This window comes from Equus asinus, chromosome 13 (assembly GCF_041296235.1).
Source record: "Equus asinus isolate D_3611 breed Donkey chromosome 13, EquAss-T2T_v2, whole genome shotgun sequence".
Lineage (NCBI taxonomy): Eukaryota > Metazoa > Chordata > Mammalia > Perissodactyla > Equidae > Equus > Equus asinus.
Genome location: NC_091802.1, coordinates 25,828,552 through 25,852,168, shown reverse-complemented (window position 1 = coordinate 25,852,168; position 23,617 = coordinate 25,828,552). Strand labels below are relative to the sequence as shown.

At 45.3% G+C, this 23,617-nt stretch overlaps 1 protein-coding gene across 8 annotated transcripts in view; it reads right to left on the bottom strand.

Annotated features, from left to right (window-relative positions):
- Positions 1-4,119: 4,119 nt before the first annotated feature.
- The window catches only part of ACACA (acetyl-CoA carboxylase alpha), a 267,372-nt gene continuing 247,874 nt past the window's right edge, over positions 4,120-23,617 (bottom strand). For all 8 annotated transcript variants that reach the window (XM_044745744.2, XM_070482836.1, XM_070482837.1 and 5 more), the window contains 4 exons: positions 16,774-16,928; positions 15,907-16,077; positions 8,143-8,279; positions 4,120-6,583 (listed from right to left, as the gene is read on the bottom strand). In XM_044745744.2, coding sequence (XP_044601679.1) covers positions 6,460-6,583; positions 8,143-8,279; positions 15,907-16,077; positions 16,774-16,928 — 587 coding nt within the window. In that variant the 3' untranslated portion in view covers positions 4,120-6,459. The remainder of the gene's footprint in view (positions 6,584-8,142; positions 8,280-15,906; positions 16,078-16,773; positions 16,929-23,617) is intronic.

The following is a 23,617-nucleotide window of genomic DNA, read 5'->3' as shown; positions in this document are numbered from 1 at the left end:
ATGAGTGGGTTTATTTCTGGGCTCTCTATTCTGTTCCATTGATCTATGTGTCTGTTTTTATGCCACTATCATACTGGTTTTGATGACTATAGCTTTGTGAGATAGTTTGAAATCAGGGAGTGTGATGCCTCCAGCTTTCTTCTTCTTTTTCAAGATTGCTTTGGCTATTCAGGGTCTTTTGTGGTTCCATATAAATTTTAGGATTCTCTTTCTGTGAAAAACGCCACTGGAATTTTGAAAGGGATTGCACTGAATCTGTAGATTGCTTTACATAGTATGGACATTTTAACAATATTAATTCTTCCAATCCATGAGCATGGAATTATCTTTCATTTGAGTTTCTTCAATTTCTTTCATGAATGTCTTATAGTTTTCAGTATACAGATCTCTCACCTCCTTGGTAAAACTTATTCTTAGGTATTTAATTCTTTTTGATCCAATTACAAATGGAATTGTCTTAATTTCTCTTTCTGATGGTTCATTAGTGTATAGAAATTCAACTAATTTTTGTATATTAATTTTGTATCCTGCCACTTTACTGAATTCGTTTATTCTAAGTTTTTTGGTGACGTTTTCTGTAATTCATGTCATCTGCAAATAGTTTTATTTCTTCCTTTCCAATTTGAATGCTTTTATTTCTTTTTCTTGCCTAACTGCTCTGGCTAGGACTTCTAGTACTATGTTGAATAAAAGTGGCAAGAGTGAGCATCCTTGTCTCGTTCCTGATCTTAGAGGAAAAGCTTTCAGCTTTACTCTGTTTAGTATGATGTTAGCTGTGGGCTTGTCCTATATGGCCTTTATTATGATGAGGTAGATTCCCTCTCTACCCAGCTGCTTCCACATTTTTAGATTTGTTCCAGCAGCATCTCACCCCTGGTCGTTTTTTTCTTAGTTCATTTGGGCTGCCCTAACAAAATACCACTGGCTATTTGGGGTAGCTTATAAACAACAGGAGTTTATTTCTCACAGTTCTGGAGGCTGGAAGTCTGAGGTTAGGGTGCCAGCACCGTCAGGTGAGGACTCTCTTCTGAGTTGCAGATTTCTCGCTGTGTTGTCACATAATGGAAAAGGGAAGGGATCTCTGGATCCTCTTTTATAAGGCACTAATCCTATTCATGAGGGCTCCACCCTCATGACTTAAGCACCTCCCAAAGGTCCCCCCTCTTCTAATAGCATCACCTGTGGGGTTTAGGATTTCAAAATATCAACTTTAGGGGTGGGGGACACGACACAAACATTCAGACTATAGCACTTCTCAATGATGCTTTTGCCTAGTGTCCACGTAACTCAGTGCCTAGAGACAATCTCTAGATCCTGCTCTCATGGGGGGAAGGTACTCCTGAGCGATGAAGGTCCCCTATCTTGTCAGCATAAGAAGGGGCAGGGCATGAAAAAACCTGACACATATTGAGAATTTGCTACTAATGCTTACCACTTGGTTCATGTTAACTAATTTAAGGTAACTTTTCAAAAAGCCCCTTTGAGGTCCTTGTTATTATCCACATTTCACAAATTGAGGAGGCAGGAATTTCTCCAAGGACAGGAGTGAAGGACCAGATATTTGAACCCAGGCTTATTCCAAAGCCTATGTTCTTTAAGTGGCCATGAAAGTACCTGTCAATATGGGCAAAAATACTCTATTAGCTTTTCCCTAATCCAGGGCCTGCACATCTTTCTGTCTTTCCTTACCCTGTCTTTCCTGCTCACTCCAGACGGCCAGTCATAGAATCAGACTGTTTGGGATTAGGCCCATCATTCAGCCCCCTCTGAGCTACGGTCTGTCTCCTCTCCTTACAGTTTCTAACAGGCTGAGCCAACTGGGTGGTCCCAAGTCCTCTCAGAGCTGAGGCTCTGTTATCATTTCACCCTTCAACCAACCACAGGGAATCCCATGTTTTGGAAGATTTTGCTTACTGAAATACTGCATTTATGAAGATGTCCTGTTCCCATTATTTATTATTAACTGCTCCTTGGAGCTTCTGGCCAGCACGAAGTAGCCAGTACTATTTCCGAGTTGGTCAAACCCTTAGTCATCAGGAAAACAACATGAGCCATTGCCGCCTGATTGAGGAACGTGCAGGATTTCTGGACTGTTGAGAATAGCTGGCACTCACCCATTATTATTTCTATTCCTCCTGGGGTGGCCTGGGCTTACCATCCTGGGTGACCCTCCAGCTTGGGGACACACACACATGGAGATTTGTTGGCACCCAAGGCTGTGCTCTTTTTATGCAATTAGGCTACTTTCTAAACTTTTACACCAAGTCTTTCCATGCCCTCAAATCATCAAAGGTGTCCCACTCTTTCCAGGACATACCTTGTTCCCTGGCCCAGCACTTTAAGATCATCGCAATCTGTCGCCCACTTGCTTTTTCAGATTTCATTATCCATCCTCCCCCAAATGATTGCTGTGCTCCTCTTCAACAGTCCTAGTTGAATAACTTTGCAAATGCCGGTGCCCGACTTGGGATACTGTTTTACTCTCCCGGCTGGAAGCCTCTCTCTGCCAGTAGGCTTCAGCCCTTAACTGTCTGCACCACTCCTGTGGCCCTTGGCACTTTCTGCCTCATTGTGTGGATCAGGGCAGGCCCGGATTTTACCCTTCTTGTGCCCAGGCTTACGAGCCAGCATCTGAAGCAAGGTTTCCAGCTCAGCGCCTCTCCAGGCCTCTCACCACAGCCTGGCACAGAGCCTCGCACATGGGAAGGGTCCTCCCTGTGATGGTCAGCAGGCACTTGCACGGGTCCCTGTGTTCTTGTTTTTCAGTTGGGGAAATATAGGTGGGCTCAGGACTAGAACACAGAACCCTCACTGTTCAATCTTTTCCTTATTACCCCAAAGTAATACCAATGGAAGTTTTAAATTTTCTTTTTTAAAAAGACTGATGGGGGCTGGCCCCGTGGCCAAATAGTTAAAGTTCTGGGTGTTCCGCCTAGCGGCCCAGGTTCATGCGTTCGGATCCCGGTGCAGACCTACTCCACTTGTCAGCCATGCTGTGGAGGCATCCCACATAGAAAATAGAGGAAAGACTGGCACAGGTGTTAGCTCAGAGCTTATCTTCCTCACACACACACACACACAAAAGACTAATGAAGGAAATATCACTCCTCAACAGATGAAAGCACTGTACCTATCAGGTAAGTTCCCAGAGGCAGAAGCAGAATCTTTCCCCACTCATCCTGTCAACCTTCCCTGGAACCACCAGCAGGTGGTGGCTGAGAGGAGGGACAGCTTCACGTTCACGTCTTGGGGTCTGGCTCTCATCTGCCTCCTTAGGGAGAAGGGAAGAAGGCCCAAGGCCTCTATGCCGACCAGGACTCCTTGCCCATGGAGTGCAACAGCTAGAGGCAAAGCATAGCAATTTTCCCCCTGGATCCTGAATCTCCCTTCTTGTTCTACTTTCTAGAACATCTAGCTTAGGATTCAAACTGATATATATATCAAATATATATATATATATATATTTTAATTAACATTTTATTGCATTTTGAAAAAGCCACCCTTTGCTACCATCCCAAAGAGAGAGAGAGAGACAGCCCTGAGTTTAACAATCAGCAAAGGCTGGTGCTCCCCTTCCTCCTCTGTTGCGGCCTCTACCTCTCTTCGGACGTGTTTAGGGAATGGTATTTGTTCCTGCTTCAACTACATGGATTCAGAGAGAAACTGAGGCAGAGGGTTAAGGGCACACAATCATGAGTTTCCTGTCCCTACTGCCTTTTTGTGCCCAACGTTAGCCTTCAAAATCCATTAAGTAGCTAAATTATTAAGAGGACCTAAAATCTCTCCATAAAAGTGGCCTGAGATAATTCCTGAAAATGGCTCACTATTCACTTGACCCAGAAAACCCCACAAAATCATGCAAACCAAGAGGTTCAAATCTTTATGTCGACTTTAAGTACACCCACGAAACTGCCCAGGCCATCAAGGGTCTGCGTATCTGAAAAGCCGCTGAATCTCTGAATGTTGTCACTGCAGAAGCAATGCAGGCCATTCTGTCCTTACAGTGGCTCTCCTTTCAGCAGAGGAGCTGGGGCTCCCTCCCCACTGCTGAATGCTCCCCTGCTCAGAGTGGGACAAGCATGAGGTGGCTGGGTATGGACTGAAAGGATAAACAGCGACTCTTCTACAAATGTGGAAGTTTATTTCAGCAAAATGTGAAAAGAATACATTTGACTGAAGCTCCTTGCTCATCAGGGTATGTGTCCATCGACTTCTCAATGAGACAAGTGAAGGCTGCTTTGTGAACAAAGTAGACAGACAATATGGCAATCTCAGCTCAAGCAAGTCTTGGTCAATACATCATTTATACTCCTCCTGCCTCAGTAACCTTGCATGTGTAATGGGCTGTGGGAATATCAGATCACTCATGTTCTGTGGCTCTATCTGACTTCCCCACATGAAAAGTCCCTGTCCCGGGTAAGACCTAAAGTCAAGTGCGCCAGGGATAGGGGAGTAGGCATTACAGGGTTGTAGAGAGGAAATGTATTCATTTAATGTGTCATAATTTGGCAGAGGGGAGAAGTAAAATGAGTATAACCTGCCCTGCCTCTGAAGAAAGGCCAGGGCGAGCACAGGATAGGACAGGCCAACTGGGGAGGGAGTGCATGACTTCATTCCATAACCTGTAGGTGTGTGTAGTTTTATTTACTGCGGAAAAGTATAGAGGAATAATCGGTCAAAGAGGAATCCAATTCTTACTTACTGGGTAAGGAGATACCAGGAACAACAGATGCTTCCTCCTGGACTGAATTGCTCCCCACCTTTCCCTGCCCTTCTTTGACGGTGCCAGACACCTGCAGCAGGGCAGCCTGGCTGGGGCTCTGAGTTCCTGGGGGCAGCCAGCGATGATGCAGCCACAGTGCCGATCTACACAGCTCCCGAAGAAAGGGGAGGTGCAGCTCTTTCTTGTGTGTGAACTATAGGGTTAAGGCTCAAAACTGTAGCTTGTACAAAAGTGTGCATACCACTGCTTTTAAAACGTCTTAGTGATTTCCTCCTTGGTCACCAGTGACAAATGCAATTAGCTGCACCGTAGGAACTGAATGCTCCACCAGCCCTGATCACCTGCCACTCTTGCTTTAGGAATACCAACAGGGGAATCAGTAAGCTCTTTCCTTGAATAAACTGGTTGTTGAAAATAAACAAACTCTTTCCACCACCCGTGAAGAGGCCCCCGCTGCTGGCCAGGAAAGGACCAGTGAGCCTGGAAGACAGCAGCACCATGACGGAGTTGTAGATAATCTTAAGGTCACGTGGAGTCTGTGTTCCCTGGGAGCCTCCCCACGCTGGAGAAGGCCAGTTTCTGGTGCCGAGAGCATAGATGTCACCAGGGTTCCTTTCAGCAGCTGTAGGGAGACCTGCTGCCCCTGTAGCCTGTGTACATTCCAGGAAGAGATAGGACCCGAAGGGAGTAGGAGTGTCAGCAACTGGGAGAGTTGCCTTGGAAATAGAGACGAGTGACTCGGTAGGCACTATTCCCCTTTGTAACTATCAAAGCTCCAGGCTTAATAGTAACAAACTTCTAAGTTCTAAAAAGAGAGACTATCTGGCCCACTCTCCCTGTGGGATCAATGACAGAAAAGGCAATTCCACCTGGTTCCTCCTCTGCCAACTCAGGCTGCAGCACTGCCTTGGGGCCCCTGGAGGAAGGCTCTCATGCTCTGGCTTTACAGCTCCCGCCAGGTGTAACAGGTAGTTGAGCAGTGACATGCAGGGTAGTGGCAGGTCAACCGTCTTTCTATTTGTTCCAAGAGAACTGAGCCCAAGGTCGAGGCCCCCAAAATCCACAACAGTGACTTAGTCTATTTGCTTTCTCTGCTTCTCGTATTATGGTTTTGCCCTCATCTTTGAATTCCCACGGACCTTGCAGATTTCATGCTCTAATTTTTCTTCATAAACAGGTACCTTGGTGTGACTGGGCTGGGAACGATTCCTCTTCCAGCGCTTAGCATGTGCTGGGCTGAACGTGAGGGTAAAGAAACAACGGAACGAACCCGAGGCTTCTCCCTCTCCCCAGACCTGGTGCTGGGCCTATGGCCTTAGCCCAGCCCTCCTCTGCTGCCTGTGGCTGCAGGCTCATGGGGCCAGGAATGAGGGAAGGCTGGGACCAAGGAGCTGTCAGGACAGGAGGCGCAGCCCTGCTTTTGTGTAAGACCTCATGGTACGTGCTGTACCCTTCATTGCCTTCGCAGGTCCTGTGCAGGCAGAGAGAACCTGCTGTCACAGCCAGGGTAATAAATACTGAATGGGACAGGTGTGACCAGTGGGCTGGAATAGGGGCTTGTGACCCTGTATCCTAGGATGTCATGCATAACCTGAAAACATTCAAGGGGAAGCAAAATGCCTCTTTGATCCCAGTGCTGGGCCTCCTGTGCCTTCTCATGACAGTGGTTTCTGTTGTGAAAGGCAGCTCTAGCCCTTTTCTCCAGAAGCAGGGCAGGGATGGGCAGGAAGCTCTTCCTACGTCGAAGGGGAGTCCATCGTGGAGAGGATCCGTACGACTTCTGCTCTCTGAGTGGGTGAGATGTGCTGGGTCATATGGATGATCGAATCCATGGCAACCTCTGGATTGGCCTGTACCAAGCTGGAGAGGAAGATTTGGGATGGTGAAAAAAAGAGGTGGCAGTATCTAGATCAGGGTAACTTGAGAACTGCCCAATCAACATGCTGACAGAGTCCCCTGCAGACACTTCAACCACCGCCTCACCTGACTTGTTTTCCTACATGAAAAATATCCCCAGCAGCAAGGCAGGCACAAGATGAACCGGAAACATTTTGCTATGTCAGAAAGTAAGGAAGTATTTCAAAAACAAAAAACAAAACCAGTGGGGGCATGTCACAAAGATAGTGGACCCAGCATGGAGGTGCTCACACCGGCTAAATCTGGGATATGTTGGGCATCAAAATAAGTCTAATAATGAATTACAAATCACTGAAATAGAAATTCATTAGTGTACACCAATAATGAATATATAAATGAATGGAGGAGGAAAGAGGACTTGTGCTTACAGAAGAACTGGAGTGGTGACTGGTGATTGTGGAGGACGTGCTAGAGTTGGAAAGTTATCATTTCGCAACCTCACTGTAAAGACTGGCTCAGGCAAGAATCATCAATGGATGCCAAATCTAGGCAGAAATTCTAATAAGGAACAGGATGTTTGCATGGCCTCAAACTATCTCCCCAGAGACTGCCTATCAGGCGAATCAGTAATTATACAGTGGAGAAATCGAGTAACACCTTGACCAGGTGAACAAAACTAACATCAGGAGGGGCAGATGACATTGTGGGTCTTCAGATGTGGTACTGTGAAGACCCCATCATCACATATGCTAATATTCTGCCGAGAATGTACAACCTGAATCTAATCATGAGGAAGCATCAGACAAAGTCAAAATGAGCAATGTTCTACAAAAGGTGGGTTAGATAAAAAGTTTCCATCAATGCTAAATTTACTAAAATTGATCATTTTATTGTGGTTATGTAAGAGAATATCTCTATTAGCAAATGCACACTGAAGTATTTGGGGGTAAAGGGCCATGATATATATAACTTATCCTTAAGTGGTTGAGAAAAAGGAAAACATATATACACACACACACAGAGCAAACAAACACAAATAAGCAAATGGGGTGAAATGTGAGTAACACATACATCTGGGTACAGATTTGTTCTTTGTACCCTTTTTAGTTTTGCAACTTTTCTATAAGTGAAACGTTTCCATAAAATGTTTTTGAAAATGTCCCCAGCAGTCTCCACGACCCGTCCTATGGAGAAGACTAAAGACTAGAACACAGCCGACTCTCGGCTGGGGGAGAGGAGGCAGTTTCCCAGAAACTACCTTGGATCGGCTTTCCTCTCAGAAAGGTTCATCCAGTTTGAGTACCTGCATTTGGAACTAACAGTTGGGCACAAAGCACTAAGCCTTTGTCCAGCAGAGATTATTAAGTGCCCCTGGGGACCAGGAGCTGAGGAGGAATGGGACTTCAGGGCTCGATTTTATCTGTGGGTCAATTACAGCATCTCAAACAAAGAGACCACAAAGATCGTAAGGCCTCAGCATCCCACTATTTGTTCTTAAATCTTCCATTCCAAAGAAGTGAGCCCCACTTCTCCTACAGAGGAGCTCCCCCTGCGGGTCTCACCTGCGGATCTGCTTGAGGACATAGTCTCTGCTGATATATTTGATGTTTTCCTCTATTACTGAGCGAACACCATCTTCCTCTGTTAGCTGTTTCTCCAGCCACTCCACCAGATCCTTGTTATTGTCCCAAACGTAGGCCTGCGAACAGATGACTCCTGGTCAAACACCGATTATTCAATATCTGGAAAATTCACTCTAAAAGCTGCTCAATGCAAAAAAGTTGTTCACAATTCTGTTTGGAGGAGGAGGAGGAAACAGGCCTCAAGGCAGGAGCTGTCCTCTTCTCCCTTTCCTCCTTTCCATGCATATTTGAAGCGTCCAGTTGGGTCCTCCCTCCAGAGGCATCAGTGCTCACACTCTGACTCTGGTCCTGTCCCTCTATGTCCCTACTTATTCCACAAAGGCTAAGAGAATTTAATCACCAGACAGATTTGAAAGAAATAGTTAAAAGCCCAAACTGTGTAGTCAAGTGCTGATTGAGAAAGGTTGTTTATTAGGCGGTTTAAAAATGAAGTGTGTGCTTTCTGAGGAACTGAGACACAACAACTAAAATGTAAGTCTCTAGCCCCAGCCAGGCCTGGCAGATGAGCTGCCTGGCAGCGGAAGTCTCCTGAGAAGGAGCCACAGTCTCTCAACAAGGCACAGAGGGGGACTGACGTGAGGGAAGTCTTGCCGCTAGGGGAGAGCCACCGGGTCAGAAACCTACCCCCCATTTTACTTTCTATGAGAGTATTCCAAAGGGTCAAGACGTCTATAACCCTGAAAGTCTCAACAAACCACCTCTTGCCTCCTTTTTTTCAAGATCATTTAGCTGAGTATTTCCTGGGTAGTTGACTACATAATAATTCAGGAGTGTGTTAGAAACCTAATAGCCTTCTCCTTGCTCTCTTCTCTCATTTTCTTTACAAATCATTTAGGAATCGTTTTGTTAACGGTTTCCGGAAAACCAAGTACCACCATTAGGGCTCATTCATATTTATGTCATTTTGTTTGGGCAATTAAACACAAAGCTCGTCATTTAAAGGTGCGCTATCCTTCTCTGTTATCACTAACGAAGTCAAAGTCAGAATGACAATGAGTTTGGTGCTGTAATTTAATAGGTGGGTGCATTAGGGAGTCTCAGAGGCTTTGAGGCTTGAGATGTGGCTCAGGAAAACTGTACAGTGTAAGCAAAGGTGCCAAAGCCACAGCTGTGACTACAGGGCCAGCGAGGCACACAGGAAACATTTTCATCACATCCTTCAAGAGGCATCAGGCAGTAAGCAACTGGGCACTGCACTGTGTCATTGTTTTCTAACTTTCTATTTCGTGCCTTTAAAAATAATTGTTTCTGGGCAGGTCCGGTGGTGCAGCAGTTAAGTGCACATGTTCTGCTTTGGTGGCCGGGGTTCGCTGGTTCGGATCCTGGGTGTGGACATGGCACTGCTTGGCACGCCATGCTGTGGTAGGCATCCCACATATAAAGTAGAGGAAGATGGGCACGGATGTTAGCTCAGGGCCAGCAAAAAGAGGATTGGCAGCAGATGTTAGCTCAGGGCTATTCTTCCTCCAAAAATAAAATAAATAATAACAAAAAAATAATAATTGTTTCTTTTTGTGTGTGTGAGAGGAAAACTCACCCTGAGCTAACACCTGTGCCAGTCTTCCTCTATCTTTTTTTTTTTGTATCTGGGATACCTCCACAGCATGGCTGATGAGTGGAGCAGGTCAGCACCTGGGATCTGAACCTGAGAACCCAGGACACTGAAGCAGAGCATGTGGAACTTTAACCACTTGGCCATGGGGCCAGCCCTCTTTTTAAAATTATTTTTTTTTGCTTGAGGAAGATTGTCCCTGAGCTAACATCTGTGCCAATCTTCCTCTATTTTGTATGTGGGATGCTGCCACAGCATGGCTTGATGAGCGGTGTGTAGGTCTGCACCCAGGATCTGAACTGGCAAACCCTGGGCCGCTGAAGCAGAGCACGCAAATTTAACCACTAAGCCACTGGGCTGGCCTCCTAATTGTTTCTTTTCTGACTTGCACTTCCCTATCTCTAACTTGGCTGGCAAGTTAGCTGTGACTGATTATTTATTATAGGTCATGCAACGGACTTCCACACTTCTAACAGTTCTTAAAGAGTCCTTCACAGTTGAAGGCTTAAGGAGCCCCAGGATTAAGGATCAGCAAATGTCCCTTTTCTAGCTCTTTGTTCAGTTCTTTTACTGGCCCCAAAATTGCCCATCTCTGTAATTAGATAAAAAGATCAGCTCTCCTAGTTAGAGAAGTATGGCCAAGACAGTGCAAGCCTGAGTGAGCCTTCCCACCTCTCCATGCTTTGGTCAACAGACATCTCTGAGGCTAAATGGCAGGAAAGTGTTTTGTTCTGAAGAAGAGGAGGAGCCACATGAACCTGTACCGACAAGGGGGTAGGTGGTGATGCTGTCCACACAACGTGGTTGTCCCAGCTCCTGCACACCCCACGTACAGATGGATACACCTGGACTCCTAACCACTGCCACCTGAACTCTGACGTTTCCATTTCCATCACTGGTCATTTAGACTTCTGCTCTATGGCTTGAAGACTTCTGAACATGCCCCTACTTAGGAAGATTCGAGGGTAGGAAAAAATAAAACAACGAATGCTTCCTGGGTTTCAGAATGGAAAAAAAAGTTAGATTTACCCAAGAAACCCAAAGCTTTTAGTTTAGGAGAATATTTAATACTCTTATTAATCATTTTTAATCCGTTTGCTTTTAATTAAGAAACAGCATGATGCTTTCCTATCAACATATGCCAGGGAGCAGATTAATTGTGGCTTAAGATAACTCTCCTTGATTGGTGTAATGTATTAGCTAACGAGATGCCTGCTTCTAACGATGCTCAAGACACTACACTTGAAAGCCAACTACCCTCTAGAGAAAACTCTTCTGCCTTCTCCTCCTGCAGCCACAGAATATGCTAGGTGTTTAAATTAAACGTTAAAAAATTTCCCAGACAGGATTAGAGCAACGCATTCCAAGTTTCAGAGTTGTTGCTCTACAGATTTGCCGGTCACTCAAAGGACAACTGGATGACAACCACCAAGCCCAACCCCAATAAAGTTCAGACCACAGCACGGAGGACATGAAGGCAAAGGGGTGCAAATCCCAGTCAACTGCATTTTTAGCAAGAATCAACGAACTTCAGCACTCACAGTGCCACAGGTTTTTCTCACTAGACCTGGGAGGGTTTAATACACTGCAGTGAGCTGACATCCTCCACCTAGGAAGAGCAAGGCTCCCTTCCGCTGGGTTAGCGTATAACAGTTCCTTGTCTGCCCTCATGGAACAGCTGTTAAGACTCAGCATTCCAGCCGTTCAGAAGGAAGAGCCAACGCTATTCCCAGGAAAAAAAAGCCATTATCACTTCCCTCCTTAAAATTATGAAAAGGTAGCTGATTAATGTTCCAGTGTGGATTTTAAGTAAGTGTGAAATGCTGGGCTGTGAACCTCATGACAGGCCAGGGCCCATATGTCACCTGCCTGATGCTCATCCCAATCAGAACATTTTAGTATCAGTAAAGTAGTGATAATTAAACATCACAACAGCAGCCTTACAATAAGTTCAGCAGATACTTTCTCTCTCTCTGCATCACAGATAAGTATCTCTGACACTACTCAGCCTCACTAATTGTATGTAGTAATTAGTCTATCTTACAAAATCTAAATGACCTGTTTGGAAAGTTTCATTTCTAATGTATCAGATGGCGCTTAAGCCCTCCTCACTCAATGGTACAGGGAAGTGACCAGGGCAGAGTCTGATGGATGTGAGCCCTGATTACCATGCCCTACAGATAACTCACCTTGTGAGCTGCCTTGAGATACCTCTAGCAATGTGATTTTTTTCTAAGGCTTTGGGGTACAGTAGCAAACAGCCATATGGGCTGGGGTGGCCCGCTGGACCCCCATCTCCTCAGAGCCACTCTAGTCTCAGCCCCAGGCCCACCCGGAGCCAAGCAATACTTTCCAGGTTCAGCCTCACCCTCTCCCTCCCTGGCCCTAAATCAGAAGTTTGGTGGATGAGACTTGTCCACAGGTAACTTGAGGCCAGGCTCTGGGGACAGTGGAAATCAAACGATCATACTGACGGTGCTTTTTCCTCTATCTTCCTCACAAGGGCCTCCAGTGACCACTCATCTCACTTGGAAATCCAGAATAAGAGTGAATGGGTAACTATAAGAGTGTATTCTGGCATCCTAGGTTGAGGATAAATTAGAGCAAGCCAAATCCAAGAATTTACTATGCTCATGGAACCAACCCCCCTCCCGCCAAGACCATTAAGTTACACAGGTTTAACTCTCAGGCTCTGTTATGTCGTTATTTTTACCCTCTAATATGCTGTGCTGAGGCAGGAGGAGGAAACTGGCATACTTTGAGTGTCTGCTAAGTGCCAGACACCGTGCTCCATACTTTACTTATGTCATTTAAAACTCAACCCTGTGAAATAAATATCATCCCCATTTTTTTTTTTTTTTGAGGAATATCTGCTGCCAATCCTCCTCTTTTGTGCCTAGGAAGACTGGCCATGAGCTGACATTCGTGTCCATCTTCCTCTACTTTATATGTGGGATGCTTGCGACAGCATAGCTTGACAAGTGGTGCACAGGTCCGCACCTGGGATCTGAACTGGTGAACCCCAGGCTGCCGAAGTGGAATGTGCGAACTTAACTGCTGCACCACCGGGCCAGCCCAATATCATCCTCATTTCACACATCAGGAAATGGAGGCTTAAATACTATGTCCATGCCAGTAAATGGCAAAGCTGGGATCCAAAAAGTTTGTGAGATTTCAAAACCCATGTTCTTTTCATTGCTCCATACAGAATTCTAATCTCAATTTCTACTGCTGGGGCTTAGGAGAAAAAATTAGTCTGTTTGAAAAACCATACACTTCAAAACTGTGGATCTAAGAATCAAGAGAGAAAACATGCCCATGAAATGACCCAGTTTAAACCTAAGTTCTTGTTATTTTTTTCAGGGAGCTGGAGTGATGCTTTTCTTCTGCCTGCAGTGAAACTATGAACTATAAACCCTGCTATTTCCTACAATAGGACTGTCTCAGGGGACTCAAACAGAATCCCATAACTCATGGTAACAGATTCCTCCAGGGGAAATAAAAGAATTACACTGCTCAGTTATATAACATCACTGTGTCTTCAAATTTTCTGTACCAGAATTTCTTTTTTCAGGATTAAGATTAAAAAAACAAATTCTCTGGGAAAAAAGAACACACAGCACAGCTGATAGCTGCCTCTCACTGAACGTTTTTGCCTACAGTAACCACAATACGGAGTAGAGGGTCACTTCGTGGTGCAAAGCCAGGGTCTAGACTCAGCCAGCCTCTGTACTTGAGAGACACAGCACACAGTATCTAGCACTGCTTGAAGGACCAAAAACAGCGACGGTCTTCAGACATTCCCAAACATACAGCAGATTCCTTGTCAGCCCTTCAGAGGTGGCACGGAGGGCTTTGAACACTGCAACACTTCCTTCTCTCAAGGGCGCTGCTGATTTTATCCTCCACCCCACACTAAACGAGGTCCTGCTGAGCCTGCAGAACATGGAACGAGGTTTCAAAGCCACATCGTAGGATCACCCGCCCTCCCTTTCTCTCCTCGGCAGTCCTGCTGGACTAAGAGCTTAGGAGAATGCCGCCTTTTATAGATGGGGGCAAGGGAAACAGCCTCAGTTCTTGGGCATAGTTGGTTCCCAATAACGCAGGCAGCCTCCTCCTGAGCTATGGGGCTGGGGTTGTCTTCCGCATTTGATTTCCAGCCAGGAGTCTGTGCACATACAGTCAACCGTTCTCTCCATTGATAAGACATGGCAATGACCTATTTCTCCAGACACACTGGCACCCCAGAGCAGGATGCTAAGGAGCAACTGAAGGGACTATCCACTCACTTCATGTTTGGAGGGAAGCTATTCCTTCTCCTCATCCTTGTGCCTACTGAGGCCCTGCAAGACCATTAGTGACTAATGTGGTAGGAAGGCAGTGCAGGCCTCTTCTGGCCACACACACACACACTCCATTTACCCTAGCCGGCCACTCTTAACTGGAGAACAACCTCTTATTTTACACTTGCGTGACTTTCAATGCCAACTTCCACTAGAACCTGCCAGTAGCCACTGAGAGAATTGTCTCACTCAATTATGATGCCAAATACTGACCTTAACCTGAACCAAATGGTGCATAAGTCTACGCTCCCCAACTGCACACCTGAAATATTTATCCAACAGAGCTTTTCAGTCGTAAAGAAATGGGTAGACTTAACACAAAAGTGAATCTTAGAAGCATCCTGATTCACTGACTTTAAAATTGATGGTAAATCTTCGGGTTCCTTCCTGAGAACAGTCAGCAGAGACTTCAGGCAACAGTTCCCAGGAAGAGGCTAGAGTGCCTGCCATCCAGCCCTCCCTCAATACTCTAACCTAGTCACCAAATGTTTTTGATCACAGAGCCATCAGGAAAAGAGATAAACATATTTCCAGCACATACTATCAATATTCTGTAAGATGTATATATGACATATGTGATTTACTTTTAATCCATATACCAGCTACTAATAAAGGTTAATTTCTTTCTTTTTCTTAGGACAAATAAACAGAAATAAAAGTTCTAGCCTTTCTTTCCTATGCTTCTGTGGACTGTCTTGTGCAGCCCACAATTCCAAGGGCAAATGCTGGTGCTCATGTTGGTGTCTGGTTGTCCTGGCCTCAGACCCACCCCATCCTGAGCTCTGGGGCGACAGCACCAGGGACACCATCTCAGCGGGGTCACTGCTCCAAGGCATGTGCCATCTCTGTGAGATCACCTCAAGAAGATGCCAGATTCATAGTTCCCTGCAGGCAGGGTGGACACTTCCTTCCAGCTCAGATTTGAAATCAGATGATCTTTAGCTGTGGTTATAGCACCTACTGCCTAAATTACTATCACCTCCTATTAGGCTTCTTGCTCCTGCCTCCTTCACTTCCACCCTCCACATAATCTCCTGAGTGGTCTTTCTAACAATACAAATCAGAGCAGGTCACCCTGCTGCTAAGTTTCCACAGACCTCAGGACCAAGTCCAAACCCCTCAACACAGCTCCCACGGCCATGCACAATCCCAATCTCCGAGGCATCCGGAAATATCTGCTGTACCTTAGATGCACAACATTCTTGCTATCAGGCCTTGCAACATGCTGTTCCTTCTGCCTAGAACATTCCTCCCACAGCCCCTTCCAATCTTTTCCTCTGGTTCATTCCTACTTTGTTTTCAGGTCTCTGCTGAGACATCACTTCTAGAAGTCTTCCCAGACTCTCCTCCCCCTTCCCAAACAGTGGGTCAGGTGTCCTTTCTCTGTGCTCTATGACTTCCTGGGTTTGCTCTATTTAACATCAGCCTCACCGTTGTATGTGTGACCTCTTGGTCAATCTCTCCCCCTCTAGATGGTGAGCTCTGTATGGACAGGAACAACGTGTGCCTCTGTCCCTGCCATGTCCCCAGGGCCTAATGCTGTGTCTGATATGTAGTAAGTATTAAAAAAAGTTTGCTGAATGAATGACCTGCAAAAAATGCCCTACCACCTCTTCTAGTAAGCCATCATGACGTGCTATGGTGAGGGGAGGAAACAGGGCTTAGGCCTTATGCTTCCCTTCTACTCCTGCCCTTAGAGGCCTGGGGACTCTTGGACAACAAGCCTTGCAGTCCTCAAGTGGGGGTAAGGAGCACAGCATGAAGGCTCCTCTGAGGGCACCCACCTACCTTCACTGTCCCTTCCACTTCCACAAACCAGCGCCTTAACATGGCCTGGATCTGGCCATCAGTCAGCTCAGGGTTGGCATTGTGGATTTTCTTCTTGACCAGGTCCTCCAACAGGAGACGCCTCAGCCGCCAGTAGAAGAAGGTACGGGATGTTTTCCAATCCAGGATGTCCTACATACAGACAAGAATAAACTTAGTCACTCCCCAGCTCTAATCCCCACTTAGTGCCCAGTCCAGAGGGAACTCTACAGGCACAAAAACCTACTCTCCAGTAAGCCTCTCAGAGACTTGAGCTGGCTGCGAGCTCCCAGCCCCTGGAGATGTCTCCCCAGTTCAGAAAGCAGCCCCGACATTCTGCTGACCACAGCACTGTGCACAGGGCTGGGCCAGGCTAACGCTAACCCCACCCAGGGCTGAAATGTTCTGGGGAAGGGGCTGTGACTTCCCAGGTAACCAGAGAGGGAGCAATTGGTTCTGAGCAGATGGCTCAAATACCTTGCATGCAGATCAAACAGTGCAGTGAATTAGTTGCTGCTGGAACCTTGACACTAGTAATCCCCACAGCCTGAGGACCACCTGGGCAGCTGTCCCCAATGGAGGCACATGTGACTCAGTTTCCCACCAGTAAAATGGAGCTTGCCTCCTGAGAAGTCCATGGTAACCTAAATCCTAAGTTGTTTTAGGATGATGATGGATATAGAAAAAGGGAAAAGTCTCTCCAAAAAAATTGAAAATGGTTTGATCTGCACAAGCTGTTCTAATCCAGCCCTAACAGCTCCCTGCTTGTGAGCCTGTGTGCACGAGACATACACTTGCTCACTCGAGGGTCTCTGACAAGTCAGGAGAAGTGGCAACCACTGTACTTACATTAATAATACCCTTCTCCTGCATCCGGCCTGGTGTGTCGTGCAAGTCAGCAAACTGCACAGCTACCTGATGGTAAATGGGAATCAGGAATTCCTCTCGCTCCTTCAACTTGTTCTCCAGCTCCTTCCGCTCAGCTGCACTTAGCTCTGGGGTGCCTGCAATTAAATAAACCTGCCCATCAGACCTGCCTTGTGGTGACCAGGAATCTCTCTGCCCAGAAGCAGCTCCCTCCCTCTGTGACCTCGTTCTCCACTGTCTTCGCCACCTCTTTGCTGAGTAACTGGACTCCATGAGATGCCAGACCTGTCCTTACCTTGCCATGGGGAGCCAACATGTCCTCCTCCTTTCCCTGTGGAGATCACAATTATGAAAGCAGCCACGGGAGTGAGTCCCTTTCCCCAGGCCTCTCCCTGAGCAGGTGCAAACAACCACCTGGGGCCTGTGTCTCTCATCATCTCACTGACTGACAGCCAGGCCCCGCCTTTCCCATGAAGGACACCATGACCATGCCCTGCTGACCAGCATCAGAGCGACTGGAGTATTCCGAGTGTGGACATCCCCTACACTTCTGAGCACAAACCAACAGCTCTTCTTTCCTCGTGTCCACACCAGTCACCCACCCACCTTGATAAGGCTCCAAATGACTTCTAAAGTTGTAAACTGCTTTAGTCCACAGATTCTAATCTCAGCTTTGGATACTTTTAACCTGAAACTAATAGAATCCAATCTAATTAGAGCCAGATCTGTGTGTCTTATGCCAGCTCAGTGGATTAGCCAGCCCCTAGTCTCCTACCTGGGCAGCTTCTGCCAGAACCAACCCCTGACCACAGTGACAAAGACTTTCTAGTTCTTGGGCTAAAAGAAAAGAAAGAGGAGAAAAGAAAAAGGCAGTTCACAAAGCCCATTTGGATTACTGAGCTTAGAAAGCACACAGTATCCTCACTCAACAGATAGGAGACTTTGAAATTCCTTATAACAAGGAGGACCACTTCTCCAACCCCAATCTACAGTGTCCCAGTACAGATGCTGCTACGTTGTGCTTTTTTTCCTAATTACTCTCAGAATGGAAGTTGCAATTAATACTGAAAATTTAGCTGCCTGCCTAGTAAGGAGGAGTAAGTTTAAATGAAGGAGCAATAGGTGATAGCCCCTGGTGCTGGGGACAATCTGAAGTGCTTTGTCACCAAAGCTGACAAATAAATACATGACCACAGGTGATGGGATGCAGAAGAGAAAGGTCTATTTCAAGCATGTCTGTCTGGGAACAGGCCTTGCTTTTTATGTCACTATGAATCATATGCCATGAACAGTCTCGGGCTGCTGAGTGGGCCATAAGTATTATACATAAACACATGTTAATAGAACAGGGATGTAACTAGAGTATCTAGTTTCATTTTTATGAGGGTTTTGGACACCCAACTCCACCTCTTTTTTTATTTTTATTTTTTTAAACTCATAATTACTTTAAAACTGTTGAAGAATGCTGAAGGCCATCTTTTCTTGGGCTTTCACAAAGAGGGCAATCACTAACCTATTGCTTTAGGCCCCTGACACCTCAGCAGACTTCTTTCCAAACCAGGGAAACAGCATGGCAGCACTGGGCCTCACAGTGTGGGGTAAGATGAAGGCCCATTCACTCTAGTGTGGATCTGCTTGGACTTATGGGAGGAGGGCCGACTTGTCTCCTCTGAAATGAGATGTCTCAGTTATAACATCCTTGACAAGGAAGCACACATTTTTTCCTTCTCTACTAAAAGGAACCAAGACTCCTTGGAGAAATGGTTGATTCCAGGGCTGAGGCAGGAAAAATATAAGATGAGCCTGGAATGTATTGTCACCAAAAGCAAGGAAGCACTCAAAAAATGATTGGGACATGTTAAAAGGACACAGGACCAGTTTGGGACAATTAAACCCAACCACTGGCCAAATCAGGGACAATTTGAGCATCAAATTTATCAAAATAGGATAATGATATTTATTATCAGAGACAATATTTATGGAATAAAGTAAGAAAATGTGAATCCACCCTGATATAAATAATTAAAGGAGGGAGAAGGGAAGGGAAAGCTCTCCCTTCTAGCAGATAACGATTAATAGACGTAGAAGGAATGATGGAATTAGAAAAATCATCATTTTACCACCATCACAGTAACTGATTCTGCCAAGAATTATCAACGGATACTAAAACTAGTGGATGAAAGTTGATGAGGAACAGGATATTTACACAGTCTAAAAGTATCTCCCTACAAATTACTTATTAATTACAAAGGGAAAAATGGTAACTTTACTGTGGATTAACCTACTGAACAAAACCTTAAACAAGTAATCAAAGTTACCATCACCAAGAAAATGACAAACTGACACCATGTGCCTCCTCAGATGATGTCCTGAGAAGGACATACATCACTTTTGCAATATTCCTGCCAAAAAGGCATAATCTGACTACAACCATGGGGAAACATAAGACAAATCCAAATTGAGGAACACGCTATAAAAAAGTGATTTGTACTCTTAAAAAACAAAGTAAGATCATGAAAGACAAGGAAAGGCCAAAGAATTATTCCCGATTAAAGAAGACTAAAAATACTTGACAACAAATTGCAACATGTGGTCTGGGATTAGATTTCAAATCTGCCGTCCCCCCCCCCCCCCAAAAGCTACAAAGGACATTATTGGGACAATTGGTAAAGTTTTAATATGAATCATGGATTAGACAGTGTTCTATCAATGTTATAGTTCCCGATTTTGATAAACGTATTGTTGTTATATAAGAGAAAGACTGTTCTTAGAAACACACAGTAAGTATTTATAGTTAAAGGAGTATGATGTCCACAGATTACTCTCAAATGGTTCCAAGAAAATGTGTATGCATGTGGAGCAAGAGAGTGAGCTAGCACATGCACATAAGCATGCAGAAGTGATAAAGCAATTGGGACAGGATGTTAACAATGGATGAATCTGAGAAAAAGGCATCAAGTCCTCTGTATTATTCTTATATCTTTTCTGTGAAATTATATCAAACGGAAAGTTAAAAAAATAAGCCAAACTAAAACAAATGTTTTTCCTGGCTCCCCAGTGCATATAATCAGTAATCAAAGCTGATAATTCACAGGGCGCTGGGCATTATTCTAAGTGCTTTATATCTATTACCTGGTTTAATCCGTTCAACAACTTTATGAGGGTGGTATTCTTTTTTTTTTTTTTTTTAAGATTTTATTTTTTCCTTTTTCTCCCCAAAGCCCCCCGGTACATAGTTGTGTATTCTTCGTTGTGGGTTCCTCTAGTTGTGGCATGTGGGACGCTGCCTCAGCGTGGTCTGACGAGCAGTGCCATGTCCGCGCCCAGGATTCGAACCGACGAAACACTGGGCCGCCTGCAGCGGAGCGCGCGAACTTAACCACTCGGCCACGGGGCCAGCCCCGTGGTATTCTTTTTTTTTTTTTTGAGGAAGATTGGCCCTGAGTTAACATCTGTTGCCAATCTCCTTTTTCTTCTTTTTTCTCCCCAAAGCCCGAGTACATAGTTGTATATTCTAGTTGCAAGTCACCCCAGTTCTTTTATGTGGGATGCTGCCACAGTACAGCTTGACGAGTGGTGTTTAGGTCCACATCCAGGAACCAAACTGGTCGACCCCAGGCTGCTGAAGCAGAGCACATGAACTTAACCACTTGGCCATGAGGCCAGCCCCAAGGTTGGTATTATTCTTATCCTCATCTTACAGGTGAGGAAACTGAGGCACTGAGAATTTATGTAACTTACCAAGGTCACAAAGCTAGAAAGGGGCAGAGCAGGGACTCAAGTGCAAGAGCGTGACTCCCAAACACTGTTACATTGTCTTTCCCTGCTTAAGTGGGGCAGAGGACAAGTGCTTCAGCAGCAGGATCCCTTTAATTTCAGAAAAGGCTTAATGATGATGGCAGACTCCTGGCTGGTAAAGCTGAAGTTCCACCTTAGGCCCATTCCACAACTGAGACTAAGACGATGTCTCTAATAATTCTCATTCTGTAGGTCAGACCCAAGATTTAAGGTAGCTCCTCCTGTTATTGTGAGATCAAGAACTAACACAACAGTAGGTGGAATCACAGCCCTGCTGAGGGGCAAGAGATGGCAAGACCATGGATATGGCTAATAGGGAGTTCCAGACCCTTCCAACATTCTCCCTCTGGGAAAACAACCAACATTGGGCAGGTACACACACATATAGATATGTGCACTACACACCATTTATTGGGCACTTACTACGTGCCGGGCACCACACTCAATGCTTTCAGGACCACAGAGCTCCTAAGTCACTAATTCAGACTTAAGTCAGCTATTAACACTGCTACCAAGCTGAATACCTCCATGTTACTGAGCTTTTTCCAAATTGCTTTACATACATCATCTCTAATCCTTATAAGACCCAACCTTACAGGCAGGGTATCTATTTTACAAATGAGAAAACCAAGCATCTAAAATGTAAAGTGACTTGCCAAATGGCATCCAGCTCTTAAGTAGCAAAGTCAGGATTTACACTTGGGTCCGGCTGTCTTCAAAGCCTGTGTTCTTCCACAGTAAATGGTAGTGAAGGCAGCCAAGCAGGTATCCTGGCAGTGGCCAGCAAAGGGCAATCAGCTGGAGAGTTGGGCCATTGTGTTAGAGAGGAGTCAAGAGCACAGCTCAGCACTGGGTACAGGGTGTGGGGAGCAGGGATGGGATGGGACGGACTTACAGGCTTAGCAGAGCACTCTGTGAACAAGCCCTTACCAAGTGGGACAGACAGAGGAGGCTGGCTCCTGGACTAACAAAGGTCTTGTCTACCCAGTTAAGCTATTCTAGAGCTTTGAAAGAATAACACAATAAATACCTGTAATGCCCTGGCCCTCCTGAGACTAGGAAGATCACAAAGCATTCCTCCAAAGGCCACCTTGTTTGATTTGTTCAGTAATGCCTCTGATTGCAGTTCAAGAATTACCTCAAAAAAGTGTCAAAGCAAGGAAAAACACCAAGTAGAGAATGTATGTATTTTATTTATTTTTTTGCTGAGGAAGATTCACTCTGAGCCAATATCAGTGCCAATCTTCCTCTATTTTGTATGTGGGTTGCTGCCATGGCATGGCTGCTGACAAGTGGTGTAGGTCTGCACTCAGGAACCGAACCAGGGCTGCTGAGGCAGACTGCACCGAACTTAACCACTAGGCCATGGGGCCCCGAGAATGTATTTATTTTAAAGTGCACATGAGAAAGCCAAGAATTTGTGTGCTTTGTTTTGTTTTTTTTCTTAAAGATTTTATTTTTTTCTTTTTTCTCCCCAAAGCCCCCCGGTACATAGTTGTATATTCTTAGTTGTGGGTCCTTCTAGTTGTGGCATGTGGGATGCCACCTCAGCATGGCTTGATGAGTGGTGTCATGTTTGCGCCCAGGAATTGAACTGGCGAAACCCTGGGCTGCCGCAGCAGACCACACGAACTTAACCACTCGGCCACGGGGCAGCCCCGTGTACTTTGTTTTAAGGAAGGGAAAGAAAAGGGTTTTCTAAATTTTATTTTCTAAAAATAAAAGGCTGCTCTTAAGCTAGTTAGACCCTTCTGTAGCACACCAAGGACCCCTCTCTCCTTGTACAGCAAAGCAGCCAGCCCCGGTAATGATTTAGGGGAGATTAACAAATATGTCAATGTCTATTTTCTGCTTAATTTAAAAGCGGCATCTATAAAGATTTTTGACTTCTGAACCCTGTTCTCCTGAAAGAAAGAAGGTAAGAATGAGGACGGGGATAAAGAGTGATTATCCTATCATTGATTGTTTGTCAGGAGCATTTCTTATTCACTGGACTATTGTGAAAAGCTAAGCTCTCGATCAATCCTGTAAGCTCCCTGTACAATTAAATATCTTGGAATGGTTTTCTTTCTTTCCTAGCCAGATTGCAGGGCCTCAGGGTTTTTAGGAAAGCAAGTAGGGGTGCACGCGCATGTGTGTGTGTGTGTTTAAGAATATGCTACAGAGAGAAAAGTCATTCTTTTCTAGAATCCTACTTTAGGAAAAGGCTGAAATGGGGAAAGAGAGGTAGATTATTCCCATTCCTTCCTTCCCCAAATAAAAAGTCCCCATGAAATCTTAAAAATTCAAGCTTTAATTAAAAAGTTTTAAGGTAAAGTGTTAAATACAGAAGAGGCATTACCAGTCTGATCAAATAAGAGCTGACGTTGTTGAGATGTCACCATGTGCCAGGAGGATTGTTTAAGTACTTTTCATCTCATTTAATCCTCACAACAGCCCTAAAAGACCACTACCTTCAGATGAAGAAACTGAGGCACAGAAAAGTGAGTCACTTGTCCCAGGCTACAACGCCAGGAAACGGTGGAGCTGGGATTTGAGCTCTGGTAGGCTAGCTTCAGAGCCCATGCTCTTTAAATGAAACAAGTTAAACTGACCCACAAGTGTCCAGAGGGCAGCAGCCTGTCAGGTGTTCCCAGGGCCAGGACATAATGAAAAGCCACATCTCTCCTCCATGGGGTCAAAGCTGAAGAGAAGCTCCCAAGGAGACAGCTGATTTCTGCAGCAGGAGGTGTTCTGCACCCCGCCATGACACTAAGGGAGGGCCAGAGGAGGAGCCTGACCCTGAGGATGAGCAGACCACACCCTGTGCAGGAGGGTGAGACCTTCGAAGTTTGGAATAAAAACCAGATTGATAGGCTAGAAACACTCTACTCAGCCAAAGGCACTAGGTGACCTTGCAGAAATCTCTTTCCTCTTTTGAGCTCTGTTTCTCATTTATGTAACAACCCTAATCTGGCAAATAGGACGAATGTTTTATGAAAGAATATGATGTTAAATTAAAGTTTTCTCTTAAGCAAGCAATTTGCTT